Consider the following 19,779-nt stretch of genomic DNA (forward strand, 5'->3'; position numbering starts at 1 on the left):
TAGACAATTTTTCCTCATATTATAACAGATCTCTGAGAGTTCTGATACCACCTGGTATCTACCTATCTATCTATTTTTTAACATTTACCACTCTGAGGCTCTCCTTCTAAAAGAATTTTCAAAAGACAGCTAGCTGGATTGAGGTAAGTTCTCTATCACCTATTATAACTCTAGGAAACAGAATGGTTCTCTAAAGTGGCCCTTCTTGGCAGGTAATTATTAATAATTATGTGTCTACGAGAATGGAATGGCTCAGAGTTAAATACAATCATCTGAAGTAATTTCGACAGAAAACTTCTGTAGATCTTCAAGATCTGAGATCTGATCTGAACTACTGGATATATTTACTGAATACTGGTTTAGTATAAAGAGTTTCAAATCTAGCTATACATTAAAATCACCTGAGGAGCTTAAAAAAAAAAAATCACCCTGTGACCATCCCTTTACCCCAATTCTGGTGTTACCAGTCTGGGGTAAGATTTAGGTATTAGTATTTTTCAAAGTTTCCATAAGAGTTCTGGTATGCAGCCAGGGTTGAGAACCACTGGTTTCATGGAATATTTATAAATGGTATAGTTACAAAATAGGTGAATATTTAAAGGCAGTCACTAATGAAACTTTAGCACTATACAGCTATCCTTAATCTTACCCAAATAATAAAGTATAAAGATGTCAAACTCCATTACTAAAATAACATCAAAAAATCCAAATTCAAAAATCCATCCCAAACTAGCATTTGTGAATCTGACACTTTGAACATGAAATCCTATAACCAGTGGAAAAACAGATTAGAAAAACAACTTTGAATCTATCAGAATAAGAGATGCCAAGGATTCATGTCAAAGAACTTTCTACAACTTCATCTGTGGTACAGAGTTAGGAGCCCAGAAAGGCAGGAGCGGAGGTGGCCTGGGAGGGAGCACTAGTACTGTTGCCATCATTTCTGTTCTCTGGAGGGCACTGCCATGAATGAACTCAAAAAGGATTCCCCTCAATCATTCTCAAGGTCAAGTAAAATATTCCAAGTTACAGTAATAAAACCATAAAAATGTGGGTCAAGAGAAATCAGTACATGTAAATGCTAAATGTGAATTTCTGTGTTTCAATCCCATATCCTCAGCAAAGCAACCTGAAGGTTGCTATTAGTTATCAAGTATTTGAACAGCATGTACCAACACACAGCCTCTCCCAACCCTTAAAACAACAGAATTTTCAGTTTAGCTCCACCCTGAATTGATGCTATAACTAAACCTCCCACCTAGAACATTCCAGTATTCCCTATTATGAGACAGGAATACAAAAGTCCAAGACAGCTGAAGGACTGGATGGGTTTGTAAAATAACTTTTAATTGTGAGTACATCCCACCACCTTTCTAAAGCTGACTCGAGGTGGGAATACCCACTTTTAGAAATAAAGTATACATGTCACATAATCCAGATTAAATTAGAAATGATTTTAACTAAGAGGTTAATGAAGTCTTTGCTTAATTGAGTTTAACATCATAAAAGCTCAGTAACTCTCCTTTCCTTATTTGCCAGCTAAATAATTTTCCATTTGTTATTTTGCTTCTTACCTCCATCTGGTTTTTCCCCCCATTTGTTGAATTCTGGAGGTTTTCCCCCCAGTCATTTTCAGTTTCTTCCTGATTCTTGATTTCTTGATTTTTCTCTGATTCTATCTATGGCTCTACTTATGTCCACTTTACTGAAAGTCAGTCTCTATTCACGTGTCTGAAACAGACTATGAAAAATAGACTACAAGAAACAATGCACTCCTTTCTCATGTACCCTCTTCTCTGTAAAATCACAATCCCCCACTGGGACTATCTTTAATTCTCTCCTTTACCTTACTATAAGCTATATGAAAAATCTTCCACACATACATCACCCGCCCCCCAAAAATAAAGGGGAAAGAAAAAAAAAAAGAAAACCTGAGATACCTTTACTGCTGGAAAATAAAGGGAAGGTGATGACTGGTTGAAAGCAGCCTGAGTTTATGAATGAAGGCAGTTCCTAACTTACCAATCAATCATCCCAAATACTTACTTAAGAGTTGTTTGTTTGGAACTCTAGGATTACTTTTTCTTAAAAAGAGTTGTTTTTCAAGGTAACTACACAACCACTACCATAACTGAAATAATGTACATCCACAAAGAAAAAGGGAGGATAATACTGCTATTAAACTCATAGAAAACCAAAATCAAACTAGCCTTATACTAGTAATTTTTTTTTTTTAGAGAACTCTACTCAGAATACAGAAGAATGAGAGCGTAAGGCTGTACTTGTAAAAAAACAAAACTGTAAGGTGTTTCATTTTTTAATGTGGACATGAGGTTTCCAGATACTTGCAATAGAGTTAGGTGGCACTGGTTCTAAATAATGTCTAATTTCGCCTCAAAAATTTAATATTATTTTCCTGGATACATGAAGATCACTAGTATTTCAGTCAATAATCAGTCACTTTTAGAAGCACAGAGATTAGGAAGAAAAATCTCCAGAGCTAATTAGTTAGGCACTAGGTGTAAGAAGGTCAGAAGGAAAGTCACTAAGAACAACCACCCTAGATAAGAGAGAGGGAGCAAATCCCCTTAGGCAGAAGAAAGCTGTTGCTGGGGGGGGGGGGGGGGGGGGGGAGGGGGGTTTGGCAAATTCTTCTGTGTGGTGCCCACTAGATGGTGCTACCAACCAGGACAGCTTGGCTGCCGCTGAGTTTGGCTGGGCAGGAGCAGAGGGGAAGGAAGATGTGAAAAGTCTGCATACGACTCAATGTGATGAGTGGCTCTAAGTCTTGGGGACTGTACTGTCCCTGGTTCTGCAGCAAAAGAGGTTTACACATGAATTGGATTACTAGGCACTACTTAGACGCTACTTCTCATTCTGTCTTTTCCTTTTTGTTCAGAAATTTTGGCTTATAATATAAAGCAAACTAAAATCTTTCAAAGATTTAAACAAAGGAAGTCGAAATGAGAAGGGTGATGAAAGGTAAAGTGTTTTTCTCCTTGTTTCTCCAGTAATAAAGAAATTCTGCCTTACATCAAACCTCTAACAGTTAATAAATGTTCAGAAGCACCAAAAATTTCTTACACAAAAAGAATTAACATTGTCTTAAAACAGCACCTGTACGTTCTCCAAAAAATGTGAAGTACTGCAATAATGAATATGAAATAATTACTTTACAGAGCCACGTTACTTGCACAGAATCATCAAGGCAAAAGCAACTACACTTAAAGTTCCCTGCAGAGACAGGGTCTTATTCTCCTATACCTTACATTAATCAAGAGGTATGAAATAAACAGCTAAAAACATAAGAGGGGCCTAAATTTACACTATTATTATGACTAGACTAGAACCAAATTCTGATTATATACAAGAAGTGAGTATGCAAAAGAAAAAATTATTTAGAAAATGGCAATACAACAATTTTCCTTCGAAAATACCTCTAAAATTTTTGGATTGGTAGTGGGACAGTATCTAAAAGTAAAAATAACAGCTATGATTTTAACACATTAAAGAAGTGAAAAAAAGGAAAATGTCATTTAATATCATTTATTCAACTAATTAACCTGTTTTAATCTATGCTGAGTACAAATTTCCTCATCACATAAATACATTTTCATTTGAACAGTTTGTCTTTGACACTGTCATTAAGTTTCTCTATTCCCACTTGTAAGGGCTCTACACTACATACACCACAGTGATTAAGAATACGTGTTCAAAGTTGGCAGACACACCCCCAGAATAAATTGAAATCTAGACTTAAAACCCCTAAAACACTTTGAAATAAATAAAATTTGTCTTAAAAGAAAATCAAGCCTTAAGTTATTAAGGAAGTATCCATGTTCATTCTTACTCACCTGGTATTGAGCCATTAATGCCAATGGATTATTATTCTGACTGTTATCAAATGTTAAAACATCAAAAACTCCAACACAATTTACTCGCAACCTTTAAAGACCAGAGAATTTAAAGAAAATTATTAAAATGAGATTTTTAAAAAAATTTAAATTTCCTATATTATTAGGAAGGACCTCAGAATATTATCTAGTCTAACCTCCCCATGTAACCTCTATCAAAAACCATTTTAGAGATGAGTTGGAAATTAAGGCTCATAAATACTAAGTGATAGGCCTTATAAGAGTTTATAGAAGCCAGAAACTGATAAAGCCAGGACTATAACTCACATCTTTGACTACCAGGCCAGTGGTCTTTTCATCACAGCAAGCTGCTTCTTTATTAGTTATTCATGAAAGAGAACTAATTAGCTTCCTAACATTTGCTGAAGATGTATTAGGCACCATTCACATGTATTAACCATTCAATCCTCTCAATAATCTTATGAGACAGGTATCTTATAAATGTGGAACAGATAATAATAGTGGCTGTCTTACAAGGCTGTTGCATACACAGAAGTTACAGAACTTGCTCAGGATCATATAAATAGCAACTAACAGACTTAGGATATGATGAACCCAGATAACCAGGTAGGTAACAGATCTTGAGCTCTTTATGCTATGCTGTCCAAGATAACTCTCAAAATTACAGCAATTCAAATAAAACTCTGGTGAAGTCAAGGGCTGTTACTTAATTTTGTAGCAGTGGTTCTCAAAGCATGGGACCCAGTGAGCAGGAACAGCATCACCTAAGAACTTGTTGGAAATGTAAATTCTCAGGCCTACTGAATGAGAAGTCTGGGGTGGAGCCCAGTAAAGTGTGCTTAGTAATGAGCCCTCCAGGTAATTCTGTTTCATGCTCCAATCAGAGAACCATGGTTATACATAGAAAAGGTATATTGGTATTATGTCTATATCCCCCCAACCCTAACTATATGTATCTCCCAAACCCTTACAAGATTCTTGGTTAATAACCAGGCATTTTTTTAAGAATTCAACATTTTTTAAACTTACAAATGAACTCAAAGTCATAGCAGTTGTTCTGGATGGAATATATGAAAAGGTAGAATTAAAACAAATCATCATGCTTTGTTTACTAAACTGTCATAGGTTAGATGCTCAACAAAGCAGCCAAAACTCAAAATGCTAGTACCTTGTTTTGCCAGTTATCAGAATCTTTGTTGGGTCCATAACTCGACATGCCAAACCTGCTGTATGAATGGTACGCAATGCAGAACTCAGTTGGACGATATATGCCCAAATAAGAGACTCTGGCAATAATCCCGCATGCTGTCTGGGCAATGGTCCATCGTGTTGACCTACAAAGCAAAAAGGACCTCTTTTAAATAACGAACTAAAAGACTAAAACATTCAAACCAAAATTAACAAAAAAAATTCATGTATCATGGCAAAATTTGTCAAATTTATTTGAGAGAGAGAGAGCACAGAGGGAGAGTGAGAGGGAGAAGCAGGCTTCCCGCTGAGCAGGGAGCCCTATGTGGGGCTCCATCCGAGTTCCCCAGGATCATGACCTGAGCTGAAGGCGGACGCTTAACCAACTGAGCCACTCAGGTGCCCTGCAACTTGTCAATATATATGGTGTTTTTATATAGAAGGTTTATCATATATATATAATGTTTTATATATAAGGTTTTTTATATATATACATATAAGAAATTAAAAGACAAACCCCAATTTCCTATTTATGAGATTATACCTTTATACTGTTAGCAACAGAAGAGTTCTCACTGAAGTGCTCTTTTCTGTGAGCACTGTAATTACTGAACAATAAACAAAATTATTTAAAGAATTTATATTTAACTGTGAACCAAATAAATGTAAATATAAATTCTGAATAAAAACAGCAAAGGTGAAGATTATTATTTTACTTAAAATAATCCTAGCCTAGGGCGCCTGGGTGGCTCAGTCATTATGCGTCTGCCTTCAGCTCAGGTCATGATCCCAGTGTTCTGGGATGGAGCCCTGCATTGGGCTCCCTGTTCCACAGGAAGCCTTCTTCTCCCTCTCCCACTCCCCCTGCTTGTGTTCCTTCTCTCGCTGTCTCTCTCAAATAAGTAAATAAAATCTTTAAAAAAAATAGTAATAATCCTAGCCTATATTATTGTTCAGGCAGGTGAGAACTGTTCGTTCTGTGGCTTGAAAGAAAAATAAAAGTCTCTACCATCATTTATGCTGAATATTTTCTTTTTCTCCATAAACTGCCCAGTCTCCTCTCTTTACAGCCATGTCAGTTAGGATGGTATCCAACTCATAAAAATATAAATGTAAAGCACTGAATATCACTTATGTCTAATAATGAAACAAAAATAATCCGACCTACCATGAGAGTAATCATTTTGATTCTATCAGCTTTTTTTTTTTTGAGAGATAGAGAGAGAGAGAGAACAGGCACATAAGCAGGGGTGGGAGGGAGTTGGGGAGGAGGGGCAGACAGAGAGGGAGAGAGAGAGAATCTTAAATCAGGCTCCATGCCCAGCACAGAGCCCGATGTGGGGCTCGATTTCATGGCTCTGAGATCATGACTTGAGCCAAAATCAAGAGTTGGGTGCTTAACTGAGCCACCCAGGTGCCCCTCAACTCTTGCTTAAGTACTTCTTGATACTATTTCCTGGGTCACTGTTAATCCTTAAATCAGTGGAAAAGGAGCCACATAAATTTAATGCAGATTTTTTAATTATTTCAGGGAATATGACATTATAAATTCAAGTGTTCTTATGATTGTAAACATATTTTTTGTGAATTAGGTATAAAAGCAACACAGTTAAATGGTTAATTGCAGAGATAATAGAGAGCAAATCTGTGGCTTGGGATAACATTTCCAAGAAAAAGCAAATACAAAATTCAAAAACTGCTTTCCCTCCATTTGGACAGACTGAAATTAATACAACCTGGAAAACAGTGTTAAATAACTCAAAAAGTGGCTGTAGTGATAAATGCCAAGACATCATCCAAGAGGACTATGAAGAGTTTAAATAAAACTATTTAATAAATGTGGTAATAAGGAAAAAGAGCATTTATAGCAAACACAGTGCCTGCTTATTACTCTGTGCCAGATTCTGTCTTAACCTTTATATTGTTAACAGCAGCAGAGGTTACTTGACCCACTTTGTCTCATTTTAAACCTCTCATCACAACCCCTATAATACAGTATGGTATGATTATTATTCCCATTTTCCAAATTAGTGTATTTCTTATGGTGTATAATCTTTTACTTTGTACCAAGTTAAATTAAATAGTATAAGAAAACATTAGACTTCCATCTATGTCTCTCCAAAAGTTTATACACACACTTTTTTTCTTCTTTTAATATTCACAATAGGAAAACTGACAATTGCGTTATATTAGAAGTTACTACAAATTAAAGTATATACAGTATGTCCAGGAAAATTACTACTATTCAAATGATATTTTCAAATACCAGAAAAAGGAATGAATCCTGTGAAAATGTAAACATAATATATCAAATAAATCAGTCAACACCAAAAATAAAGATTAAAAAACAAACAAACCAGAAAGGAGTGCTATAATCAGTGGTTCTCAACAAGGGTCAATCCTGCTCCCCAGGTAACATCTGGCATTGTATGGAGATATTTTTGGTGTCGCTACTGGAGAAGGGGCTTGCTACTGGCATCTAGAGGGTAGAGCCCAGGGACGCTGCTTAACACCCTGGAATGCACAGGACAGCTCCCACAAAATCATTCTCCAGCCCTAAATGTCAACAGTGCGGAGGCGGAGAAACCCAGCTATAAATTTAAAGCCAACAGTCATCTCACAGGTGTTACTACTAAAATAAACTTGAACAACTACAGCTATATTCATCTATAGGAAAAGTTATACCACATCCCCTTCAACAAAATTATGTATGTGTCTACAGATGACACGGCAAAAGGAAAAAAAGTGACCACACCATATGACCAGATTTTTAACGTGAAACAGCCATGTAACCACAGCTTTCTTCTTCCAACTGTCAGAAAGCAAAGTAAACAGAAGTAATATATTTTTATCCACAATTAAAGGGAGTCACAATCCAAAACTATAATTTGGACTCACATCTTTCTTCCTCAATTTCTCTCAGTATGTATTCAAGAAAATCTTTAAGAGATTAAAAACCACAGTAATAAAATGCAATCATTTGTCAACTTCAGGAATAAACATTTTTTAAAAAGAATTCAATGCTTCTTTCCTGTCCTCAAACAAGAAAATGATACATTTTTCTTCCCCAAATACATAAGTTAATTAAAAGACATCTCAAAATGGGCCTACTTTTACTCTGAAGCTATTTTACCCTTTAATAAACACTAATTAACCATAATTACAATATTTTTGGTTCTTTGCAGGATTTGAACTATAAATATTGGAAAGGGGCAAAAAAAGAAAATATTCCCTGCTTAAGTAAATGCTACCTGAGAATTTATTTTGAAGACTAATTCCTCAAGTAACAGGGAGTCCTACCTTTAAAAAAAAAAGCATTTGCTTAGGGAAATCATTTCAAAAATGATATATAGTCACACTGGACTATGAGTCATTAAATTATATTCAGAAAATATAAAACTTAGGGGGAAAATGCTTATAATAAATGAAAGATGCAATGTCACAGAATGATAAAAGGAAAAGGAAATGACGTGACAGGAACCCAAAAAACAAAACAAAACAAAAAACCAAGATTTGGAAAGAAATATAGGAAGAGATGATAATGGTTGTGCTTTGGGCAGTGAAGCTACAGGCATCATTTTCCAAACCGTCTTTCTTCAGAAAGCATTGTATTTTTAAAAGAAAAACAATGTTTAAGAGGAAAAAACTTTTACCATATTCTCAGTTATTTAGACTTCAGATACCTCCACGAGTCTTTCCCACCCCATCTTCATCTCAGTCTATACACACAATATACTATTTCCCAGCTGGTTATGGATTGACTTCAATTCTTTGAGACATTTCTTTTTAAAATGCACTATGATTACAGGGACAAATTTACATGCATTTTAAAATACAAAACTACTCCTCCACAGAGCAAAAGCATTTGTCAAAATATAGCGTGCTTGCATCTTTTTCTTACCCCACTTTCTCTTTGTGAAATAGGCATCAGCATTAGGGTCATTAAAGTGTCTGCTCATCATAGTCTCTCCTCCAGCATGGAAATCATATGCAAACACAAGAGCTTAAAATAAAACACAAACACTCATTACTGCAATCTGGCTTCAAATAATGAAGCCCATAAGCAGAAAGACAAGTACAAATTACTCACAAGGCTCTGCAAATGCTTTAGTGGTAAATACTTCACGCAAGGTTACAATATTTGAGTGCTGAATTTTTTTCCACATATCAACCAACACCATGCACTTCGTGTTAACAAGACGAAAACCTGAAAAAGAAAACCTTTTGAACTAAACTGTAAATGACATCTCCCCTTTATTCCATCAGAAATGTGAAGAAAAAGCCATGTTACATATCACTTATGAGCTACTAATTTTCAAATGAAATAAATTTATTTATTATCCTTTAAACTTGCATATTAAGTAAATAAATATATGCAAGAATATTTCGGTAATCTTATAAGCCTCAATAACATGCTTCAAAAAGAGGATAATTTATCTTCCTTACCATGTATCCTCCGAAGGCAATATGGCAGATCATCTTTGCTATTTACAGCTTTGTAGCAAGATGTAATATATCCAAAATTACTTGATTTCTGTATCCGGTTGGGTGGTGGCAGTGGTTCTAGAGGGAATAGGCTATGGTAGCTGTCAACTTCTGTAGGGACTGCTAGAGTAATTCACAGGAAGACAACTTTAACTTCCTGATATTCATCAATCTCTCAGAGTAATAAAAAAACCCAATCTACCATAAACCACCATTACCAAAACATACTTTTGAATTCTGGAAGTGTCAACATTCATAACAATTCTATAAAACAAACTGGCTTCACTACCAATTAAAATAGGCATTATAAAACAATGAAAGAACAACCAGACTTCATACACTCGAAAACATTTCTTATCTCTAACAGCACAATACTACTCTGTTTCTCAGCTGTTAGAAGCAATTTATGCTATCACTTAGAGATGTTAAACATTTCTAATTCTGGGGCACCTGGGTGGCTCAGTTGGTTAAGTGTCTGCCTTTAGCTCACGTCATGATCCTGGGGTTCTGGGATCGAGCCCCGCATCGGACTCCCTGCACAGCGAAGAGCCTGCTTCTCCCTCTTCCTGTGCTGTTCCCCCTGCTTGTTCTCCCACCCCGTGTCAAATAAATAAATATTTTTAAAAATAAATAAATAAACATTTCTGATTCTGATGTTCAATAAAAATCAAGATAGATTTTGCTTCTTTAAATGTTTTAGTTTACACAAAATATATTTAGACGGTGTTAAGCATATGAATTCTTGTTTTTTAAAGTGTAAAGAAATTCCAAACAAGTAACATTAAATTGAAGAGTGTGTATGTGTAATATGTTCATTGTGTATATGTTTGTATAAATATGGCAATCTATCAAAACTTTCAACCATGGGGTAGAATAGCACAATTTTAATCCCTAGCAAAATATAAAAGAAGAAAATGAAAACAACTTTACCATCATGCTTTTTCCATGTTCCTCAAAGTAAGAAAAATTATGTTTAAGAATAACCGGGATAATGCATTGGAATTTGCTCATGATACTCTGGTTAGGCATTAAAAAAACTATTTATCTTGAACCCCAATTTGTTGTTTCTTATAAAGACTAAATGTATTCAGTGGCTGGCTTCTCTAGAGAGTATAGGCAATTTCTTTTCCCTTCTTTATTGCTATTTTCTAGAACAAACATGTATTGGTTTTACAATCCAAAATGACAAGAATTTTTTAATGCTTCACATACAGTCAAATTACATTTTCCAATTGGACAGCTTCCATTCTGTTAAATATCTTGAATGACTTAGAAATGTTCACAATATTTCAAATGAAAAGCAAGTTAAGTGAACATGAAGAATATGCACAGAAAATCATCTAAGGAATAAAGCAAAAACTTTAACAATTATAATCTGAGTGGGATGATTTTTATTCTCTTCCTTACACTACTAGTCCATACTTGCCAAACTTGCTACAATAAATATGTTTAACACTGTTTTTATTTTTTATTTTTATTTTTTATTAGAGAGAGAGAGAATGTGCTCATGCAAGCAGGGAGGGGGAGGGAGGGCTGAGGGAGAGGGAGAGAATCTTAAGCAGGATCCACACTGAACGCAGAGCCCAAAAACGGGCTTGATATCACAACCCTGAAATCATGACCTGAGATGAAATCAAGAGTCAGACATTTAGCCACCTGAGCCACACAGGTGCCCCTGTTTAACACTATTTTTAAAACACAGCAATAAATCTCCTTTAAAAAACTCACAGACAAAAACAACTAATAATTTTTGACTTACGACTGTTAAGAAATACATGTGAAACCCTATTAAGAAAACTCATTCCAGAAGACAGGTTCAAAATGACCCCACTTAGCCTTTGCTAAATTCTTACATTCACTATCTCTTAGTTTTTGAAACCATATGAGACAGAACTATTTCATAAGTAAGGAAAATAAGGATCACACGTCTAGAGAGTGAGTTGGGATGCAAACTCAGGACTCTGATTCTATAGTCTTATGCTCTTAACCCGCAGACAGCATTTTGGCCATAGTGCAAAACAAACACTGATTCAATCTAACTTTCAAAACAAGGTCAAGTGGCACGTTCTTTGAAATAAAGCAGTATAAGGGAGGTAAACACACAAGGGAATATAGCTGTAACTTTTGCCCATTTATCATTTTAATGATCACTGTAATTTCCACATACAGATGATGAACAAATTTTGTTTCCTGGTTATTTCATGAGGAGCATCTAATAAGAGGAAGTCATTAATTTCAAAACAGTAAAAATGTCATGAGTGCCTACTATGTATTAGTGAACCCATATTAATGAAATATGTGTTCTTATCAAGACACTTAGAAAAAAACAAACGACAGAGATTTATATAAAACCTATACAGTACAAGGAAAATAGCTATGAAACAAGTACAACTCACCACAGCATTGGTCCTTAAACTTCAGTACCCCTCAGAATCACAGAGGCTTGTTAATTCACAGTTTGCTGGGCCCCATGCCCAGTGTTTATTTAGTAGGTCTGAAGTAGGGCCCAAGAATTTGCAATTCTAACAAGTTTCCAGGTGATAATGAAAAGACGCTCCTAGGTCAAGGACCACATCTTGAGAACCACTACATATGGACACAGAAGGGAGAAGGGAGCCATTCCCGAGGATACTAGGAAAGATCTAACAGAAGATTTGGTACGTATACTACAAACTGAAGGATGAGACTGCTTTCAGTGAGCTAAAACGAGTTAAGAGTGCTTTGCTTGATGGCAAGGGAATAAAGAGAATCACCACCACCATGCTTGAATGTGTACACTGTGTTCAGGAACTGTGAAATCTCATGTGGTGGGAGAACAGGGTATACCACAGAGGAGGTGCAAAGTGGAGAAAAAGCTGAGAGAGTTATGTTGGGATTGGATCAGAGGGAAATTTAAATGCTATACTAAGGACTTGAAACTCACTATGCCAAGCAGTGGTACTCATAGCATCAATGTGACAGAGAGAGTGAATGAGGCACAAAATCAACTAAAAATCTTACACTCTTAACTCCTTTATCCCTATTTGTACTTTGAAACAAGACATGTTGAATTCTCTACATTACAGGAAAACAAAACAAAACAAAAACTGTGGATCAGTAGAAAACTAGGCACTACCAAAGGATTTCCTTCCAGTGTCTGATTCTGATGCTATGAGAGATATTTTACACCCCTGTAAACTATATGTAGCTAACTGTTAGCACTGCAAAGTAACTCCTGTCCTCCATGAAAAAGCCAGTTTACACATTCATTTCAATATTCCTGCTCTATAATAGGTCTTATAAATGGCTCCTCATGACTTAAATAAAATCTTCAAAATACTTATTTTATGTCTGTACATTACAATTTTACCCTGCTTCAAAGAGTCACCTTTTAACACTATTATTTCTCACTCCACCCTGAAATAATCATATGTAGTCTAATATTAACCTTAAAAACCAAATGTTTCCACTGACAGGACTATTCATTGTTGTTCTGCTCTTTCTTTGTCCCTAGTTCAATTGAACAAATGCACAAAATAAGTATGAATAAAGGGAAGTGCCTTTATGAATAAAAGGGGATGCCTAAATCACTGTTAAGTATCAAAAATCAAAGTAAAGAAAATCAACTTGGAAGACTATGGACAAAGCTATACTCTTTAGTCTAGCCCCAAGTTTTAGTCTGGGGTCCAATTCCACCAAATAATATTAAATATAATGATAAAAAAAGAAAATGTCAGTGTCTTTGCTCTATCCAACCCTACTTCCCCTCAAAGAACATACAATGATAGGCTGGATCTAAGATATTGAATATCTGAGACTCACTCTGGTTTCTCAACCTCAGCACTATGGACACATTGGACGGGATCACTCTTTGTTGTTGTGGACTGTTTTATGTATTGTAGGGTGTTAAGCAACCCACTAGTAGCCAGTAGCACTCCACTGACAGATGTGACAACCTAAACTGTTCTGGACATTGCCAAATGACCCATGAGGGGGCAAATCATTCCTGGGGGAGAACCCCTGATCTACAGGAAATAAAGTTTGATTTCAAAGTTGAGAAGTACTAATCTGGTGGGAGTATGAAGTACGGAATAGAAAAAGGAGAGAGAAAAAAACAGCAAGACCAAACATTAATAAATGAGCCAACATGAGATGAAGATTAATAGTAAACATAAGACATGAAAAAGAGCAGTTAGTGCACTGACAGGAAAAAAAAAAAGCATTTATTAAAATTTGTTGAACATGCATCATCATTAGCCATCAGGGAAATTCAAATCAAAACCACACTGAGATACCACTTACACCAGTTAAAATGGCAAAAATTGACAAGGCAAGAAAACAACAAATGTTGGAGAGGTTGTGGAGAAAGGGGAACCCTCTTACACTGTTGGTGGGAATGCAAGTTGGTACAGCCACTTTGGAAAACAGTGTGGAGGTGCCTCAGAAAATTAAAAATAGAGCTACCCTATGACCCAGCAATTGCACTCCTGGGTATTTACCCCAAAGACACAGATGTAGTGAAAAGAAGGGCCATATGCACCCCAATGTTCATAGCAGCAATGTCTGCAAAAGCCAAACTGTGGAAAGAGCCAAGATGCCCTTCAACAGATGAATGGGTAAAGAAGATGTGGTCCATATATACAATGGAATATTACTCAGCCATCAGAAAGGATGAATACCCAACTTTTGCATCAACATGGATGGGACTGGAGGAGATTATGCTAAGTGAAATAAGTCAAGCAGAGAAAGTCAATTACCACATGGTTTCACTTATTTGTGGAACATAAGGAATAGCATGGAGGACATTAGGAGAAGGAAGGGAAAATGAAGGGGGGGAACTGGAGGAAGAGACGAACCATGAGAGACTATGGACTCCGAGAAACAAACTGAGGGTTTTAGAGGGGAGAGGGGTAGGGGGATGGGTTAGCCTGGTGATGGGTATTAAGGAGGACACATACTGCATGGAGCCCTGGGTGTTATATGCAAACAATGAATCATGGATCACTACATCAAAAACTAATGATGTATGGTGACCAACATAATAAAATAAAATAAATAAAATAAAATAAAATATTTGAAGGCAGCTATTTTACTGAATTTAAGAAATAATTTAGTTCTATATAATGTACATAAGACTTTGTTATTGTTATCTTCAGCATTAACATTTCCTGTATCATGTTAAAAAAAAAAACTTGTTGAACATGGGGGCACAGAATTGGATTAACCATAACCTTTAGCTTGTGACACTCGAATCACTGGTTCATGTCTATGCAGGGCCTGCTTTTATTTAGTTAATTATTCTTAATAACATAATAAGCATCTGCAAACTCAGCACTCAAAACAAAAGCTCAGACCTTTATTTTAACTTATATCTAAATATATGGCTCTCTACCAACCTCTGCCTTCCTTCTCTCACTTCCTTCTCTTTTTATAGTGTTATTACATATAAATATACACATATGTATATACACATACATTCACATAAATGTAAACACATATTATAATTTTAACTTTACAAAAGGCTATCATGCTATATGTAGTCTCTTGCAACTAACGTTACTTACTATGACATTACTAAGAGTCTTCTGTATTGCTGCACATCAGTGAACTTTCTTCATTTAAGCTGCTGTACAATATTCCATTATCTAACGATATCACAATTCATCTGGATTGATCAAAGTTTCTGCTATTTTAAGCAACAATGCTATGGATACTTTACACATTTTGCATTTGAAAACGTATAGGAGTTTACATATTTCCATGCAGAGAACTGCTGGATCATAGTGTACACAGCTTTAGGAGTTTTCCAAAGTGGTAACAGGTTCACCAATTTCTAGTACCAACAGCAATGTACTGGAGAACCTGTGGGTCCATATCCTAACACTTTATACAACCAGGCTTTAAAATCAGGTGCCTGGGTGGCTCAGTCGGTTAAGTGTTTGCCTTTGGCTCAGGTCATGATCTCCAGGTCCTGGAATAGAGCCCCACATTGGGCTTCCTGCTCAGCAGGGAGTCTGCTTCTCCCTCTCTCTCTCTCTCTCTCTCCCTGTGCTCCTCCCCACTGTTTGTTCTCTCTCTCAAATAAATATAATCTTTAAATAAATAGATAAATACATAAATAAAATGATATCTTATTTGTATTTTCCCCTAATGTTCAATGATGTTCAACATCTTGTCATACATTTATTGGTCATGTGAATTTCCTCTTTCTTCACATGCCTATTCCTATCTTTTGGCCCTTTTTCAACTGAGTCATTTATGCTCTTACTGGATTGTGTTTTTTATATTCTTTGTCAGCTGTGTAAATATCTTCTTCCAGGTTTTTTCTTTACTCTGAGTATCTGGATTGTTTTCAATTCTAATTTAGGAACATTTATCAGTATTTTCTTTAAAAGTCAATGATCTTTGTCTTCTCTATAGGAAATCTTTCCCCACTATTCACCAAGATTTTATAGTAAGAGTTTCTATAAGTTTTGTTTTATAGAGTTAAGTTCTTAATTAATTTGGAGTTGATTTTCAAGATGTGGTTAAAGATAATGATCCAATTTTATCTTTTACCATAAAGAAAACCATTTTTTTCAATGCCTTCTTTCCCCACTGACATGCTATGTGTACCACAGAATGTGTCTAGGCTCTCCTTAGCCTGGTTCATTAACCAATTTGTCTAACCCAGTGCCCCACCCCCCGTTCACATTATTTTAGTTATTACAGACTCAAACTATGCCTCCCTTCCCTCAATACACCCAGATTTTTCATCATCTTCAAAGTACCTTGGGTAGTCTTGGCCCTTTACTCTTTGATAAATTTTATCATATACTATGAAAAGCTTTGTTATGCCGCAATATAATTTAAAAATAATAAAGACCAAACTCTGATTAGAAGCTTGGAACTTTCAGCCCTCTCTCCTAACCCCCAGGGTGGACAAAGAAGCTGAAGATTCAGTTCATCACCAAAAGCTAAAGATTTCATCAACCATACTCACACAATGAAACTTCAATTAAAAAAAACAAAAACAAAAACAAACCCTAAACAGTGCAATTCAGAGAGCTTACAAGTTGGTGAACACATTGAGGTACTAGGAGGGTGGCACACCTGGAAAGGGTATGGAAGTCCCCGTTCCCCATCCCCTGCCCCCACCTTACTTTGCCCTAGACATCTCTTCCATTTGGCTGTTCCTGAGTTGTATCCTCTATACTAAACCGGCAGTAGTACCTAAAGTGAGTCTAATTCTAGCAAATTACTGAACCGGTGGGGTGGGGGGATGGGGAAGTAGCTGTGGAAACCCCCAAATTTGTAGTTGGCCCCACAGAGCGTGGGTAGCCTGGATAACCCATTTCAGCTGGCATCTGAAGTAGGAGTAGTTCTGTGGAACTGAGTCCTTAATAAATAGTTAGGACACGAAATAGGTGTCAGAAGAATTACGATTAAAAACAGCTCACACAGTTGACTGCAATTATACTGAACCTATACATCAGTTGAGAAAATCTGACATCTTAATCATTATGTCTTCCTATTTATAATATAGTATTTTACTCTATTTATTCATCTTATTTAATATCTCTTAATAAGTCTCCCCCATTGAGATCTCACATATCTTTTGCTGCACTTATTCCTAGCTACTGATAACCTGAAATGACTGTAAATAACACCTTTTCTTTTCATTATATTTTGCAGTTATTGGCTACTGTTCTATAGAAACTTAACTGACATGTATTAACCTTATATCCAGCCTCCTAAATTCTATTACAATTTCAAATTATGTCTAATCTACAGTCATATTATTTTCACATGATTGCAATCATAAAGACTGGAAAGGCAAAAATAAACCTAGTTTTCTTTTCTTCTTTTACCCTTAGACAATGTTAAATAATTAAGGAAAATTCCAACGTGAAAACCTCAAAGGCTATGAGGTAAGTTCCCTAGCCATCTAAACTGAAAAGATTGGTCTTAAGGCATAACAGCTAGACATATTCCTTTTAATTCTTTAGCAATCAACAAGATGCACAGTGGACTATACGGAATCCTTGATTACAACCACATGTTTTGAGATAATCTCTACGGCAAATGTATTCCTACTACATTATTTATAAAGTTTTGCTAAATTATACCACATTTAATCTTGCTATATACAGAATAAGCTAGGGAAAGAGATTTTAACTGCATTCTAAGAAACACTATGGTACAGTCAGAAAAACCCAGGTTTAAATTCTGACCCAACCAACTGATTACTAGCCATTGGTCTTAAATGGCAAGTTACTTAGCCTTCCTGTCAACTTCAGTTTTCCTCATACATAAGAAAGAAAAGATAGTATTCATGTCTATGTCATAAAATTTTTGTGAGAAAGTAAGACCTATAAAGAATTTAATTAGCACATTGTCTGGTACACCATAGTTTCAAAAATAATAATTACCTTTCCCCTCTGTTTAAGTATCCACATTTCATCAAGTTTCAGAAGACACTAATATTTTAGTGCACAGTGAGGTAAATCACCATGAATTCTAAAACCACCTAATTTTTTTTGACAAACTAGAATACTGTCGCATATAGAAGTGAAATGAACTAGATGATCAGTGGCATCTTAGAACTCTTCAAAAGTAGATTTCAAATAGCAATTGCTGTTCAAGACATAAAAACGTGTACATAAAGATTATAATTATCCTTTAAAAGGATGAATCAACACACATTTTACCTGGCATATCTGCTTGATCAATTTGGGCCATTGTTATTAAATGCCTGTTAATCAGCTCCTAAGAAAAGAAAACAAGTATATTTACATATTAACATAGCTTCTGAAATCTGATTTTCTATTATAACTAAATAACATTAAGTATTAATATTTTTTGGTATGTGTACTTTTAATGTTGATAACATGAAATGACATTTCTAAAAATGATAAAACGTATAAATAGATAGACCTACCCAAATTTAGGGTTGGGGTTAAGTAGCTGTGCTATATAACCCAAAGCACATAACTAACTCCGGCTGAAAACTCAAGGCCAATTCTAATTTGTCAATAATTCACTCATCAACACTATATTGGTACAACTTACTTCTGTGAAATAAAAATCTTTCTGAGAATATAAGTATAAAATGAAATTCTACATATCAAATAATACCTAGATTAGTTTACCTTAAAAAAAACTAAATTATTTTATAAAACCCACTTTATAGAAAATATTAAGCTCTTTTAAAATGAGGTTTATTTCTAGGCCAAACTACTTATTCTCATCCTACAGATATTAGCAAAAAGTTGTCTGAAGGTTAGAAACCATTTAAATAATTTATTTAATATATTTTAGAGAGACCTTTCAATGTATAGGATATGAAGTGCAAAAAGGTGACCCATTTAAATAGCTTTTCTGTTTTATGTCCTACACATACTTGTAATTTTCTTGAACAGGTTTCCTTAAATAAATATATCAATGAGAACTCATAAATTCTAAATTCTATCTGCTTTAGTACAGCATATTTGATTAAATTGTATGATTTGAAAAGAGCTTTGTTCTTTCTTCAGTTGTTTGCTAAAGCACAACAAACATTAAGTATTTCCACCAGGGATTCTGAAAGCATACCTGTCGGAGTTCATCAGCCATGAAGAAGGAAGGTGCATTTGCTTTTGGTTGCATATAAGCAACATGAGGTGCAGTTGGAGGATAAATATGATAGTTTGGAAATACCTAAAAAGGTAGGGAGGGGGAAAATGTAATAACCAATTGCTCTCTATTGATGAGCTTTATCATTGTTTTGATAAAGTTTTAATCTTTAACAGTGATAAATAAATGGATACATTTTAATGATAATGAATTAAACACCTCAGAAGAGCTGTTATTAGTATACTTTTTGAATGAACTCACTTTAAAAATAATCTTATAATGTAATAATGTATTTAAAAATGTAACGAGAAAGGAAATTTCTTCAGATACAGTAAAATTTAACTTCCAATGAGAAGCCAAAGCTGCTCTTTGGAAGAAGAGTTATATAATAGTTTGTAAATATTTTTTAAAGCAGTTGGAAGAGAGGAAGAAAGCAGATATTCAAAGTGTTTGGATTTAGTCAGATAACGAGGTTATCCCCAAAGAGCCACCCCCGTGAAGGGCTTTTTGTGGCCAACCTAAACAAACTGTTATGTACATACTGGTTAAACACTTCAAACTGCAACAGTAAAGAGGACCAACTGACTTACTCTGGGTCTGGGTCTGCAGCTTAGGGGAACAGAAGGGTGCAACAATCTACTTAAATACTATCTGGGCA

General features: G+C 35.4%; 1 protein-coding gene across 6 annotated transcripts in view; it reads right to left on the minus strand.

Moving 5' to 3' along the window:
* The window catches only part of PAN3 (poly(A) specific ribonuclease subunit PAN3), a 129,238-nt gene that overhangs the window by 15,662 nt on the left and 93,797 nt on the right, over positions 1 to 19,779 (minus strand). For 5 of the 6 annotated variants that reach the window (XM_027591457.2, XM_027591459.2, XM_027591454.2 and 2 more), the window contains 7 exons: positions 19,101 to 19,205; positions 18,218 to 18,275; positions 9,510 to 9,671; positions 9,154 to 9,270; positions 8,965 to 9,066; positions 5,044 to 5,209; positions 3,855 to 3,945 (listed from right to left, as the gene is read on the minus strand). In XM_027591457.2, the coding sequence (XP_027447258.1) occupies positions 3,855 to 3,945; positions 5,044 to 5,209; positions 8,965 to 9,066; positions 9,154 to 9,270; positions 9,510 to 9,671; positions 18,218 to 18,275; positions 19,101 to 19,205 (801 nt within the window). The remainder of the gene's footprint in view (positions 1 to 3,854; positions 3,946 to 5,043; positions 5,210 to 8,964; positions 9,067 to 9,153; positions 9,271 to 9,509; positions 9,672 to 18,217; positions 18,276 to 19,100; positions 19,206 to 19,779) is intronic. The other variant, XM_027591455.2, reaches the window with a different exon arrangement.

This window comes from Zalophus californianus, chromosome 3 (assembly GCF_009762305.2).
Source record: "Zalophus californianus isolate mZalCal1 chromosome 3, mZalCal1.pri.v2, whole genome shotgun sequence".
Taxonomy (NCBI): Eukaryota; Metazoa; Chordata; class Mammalia; order Carnivora; family Otariidae; genus Zalophus; species Zalophus californianus.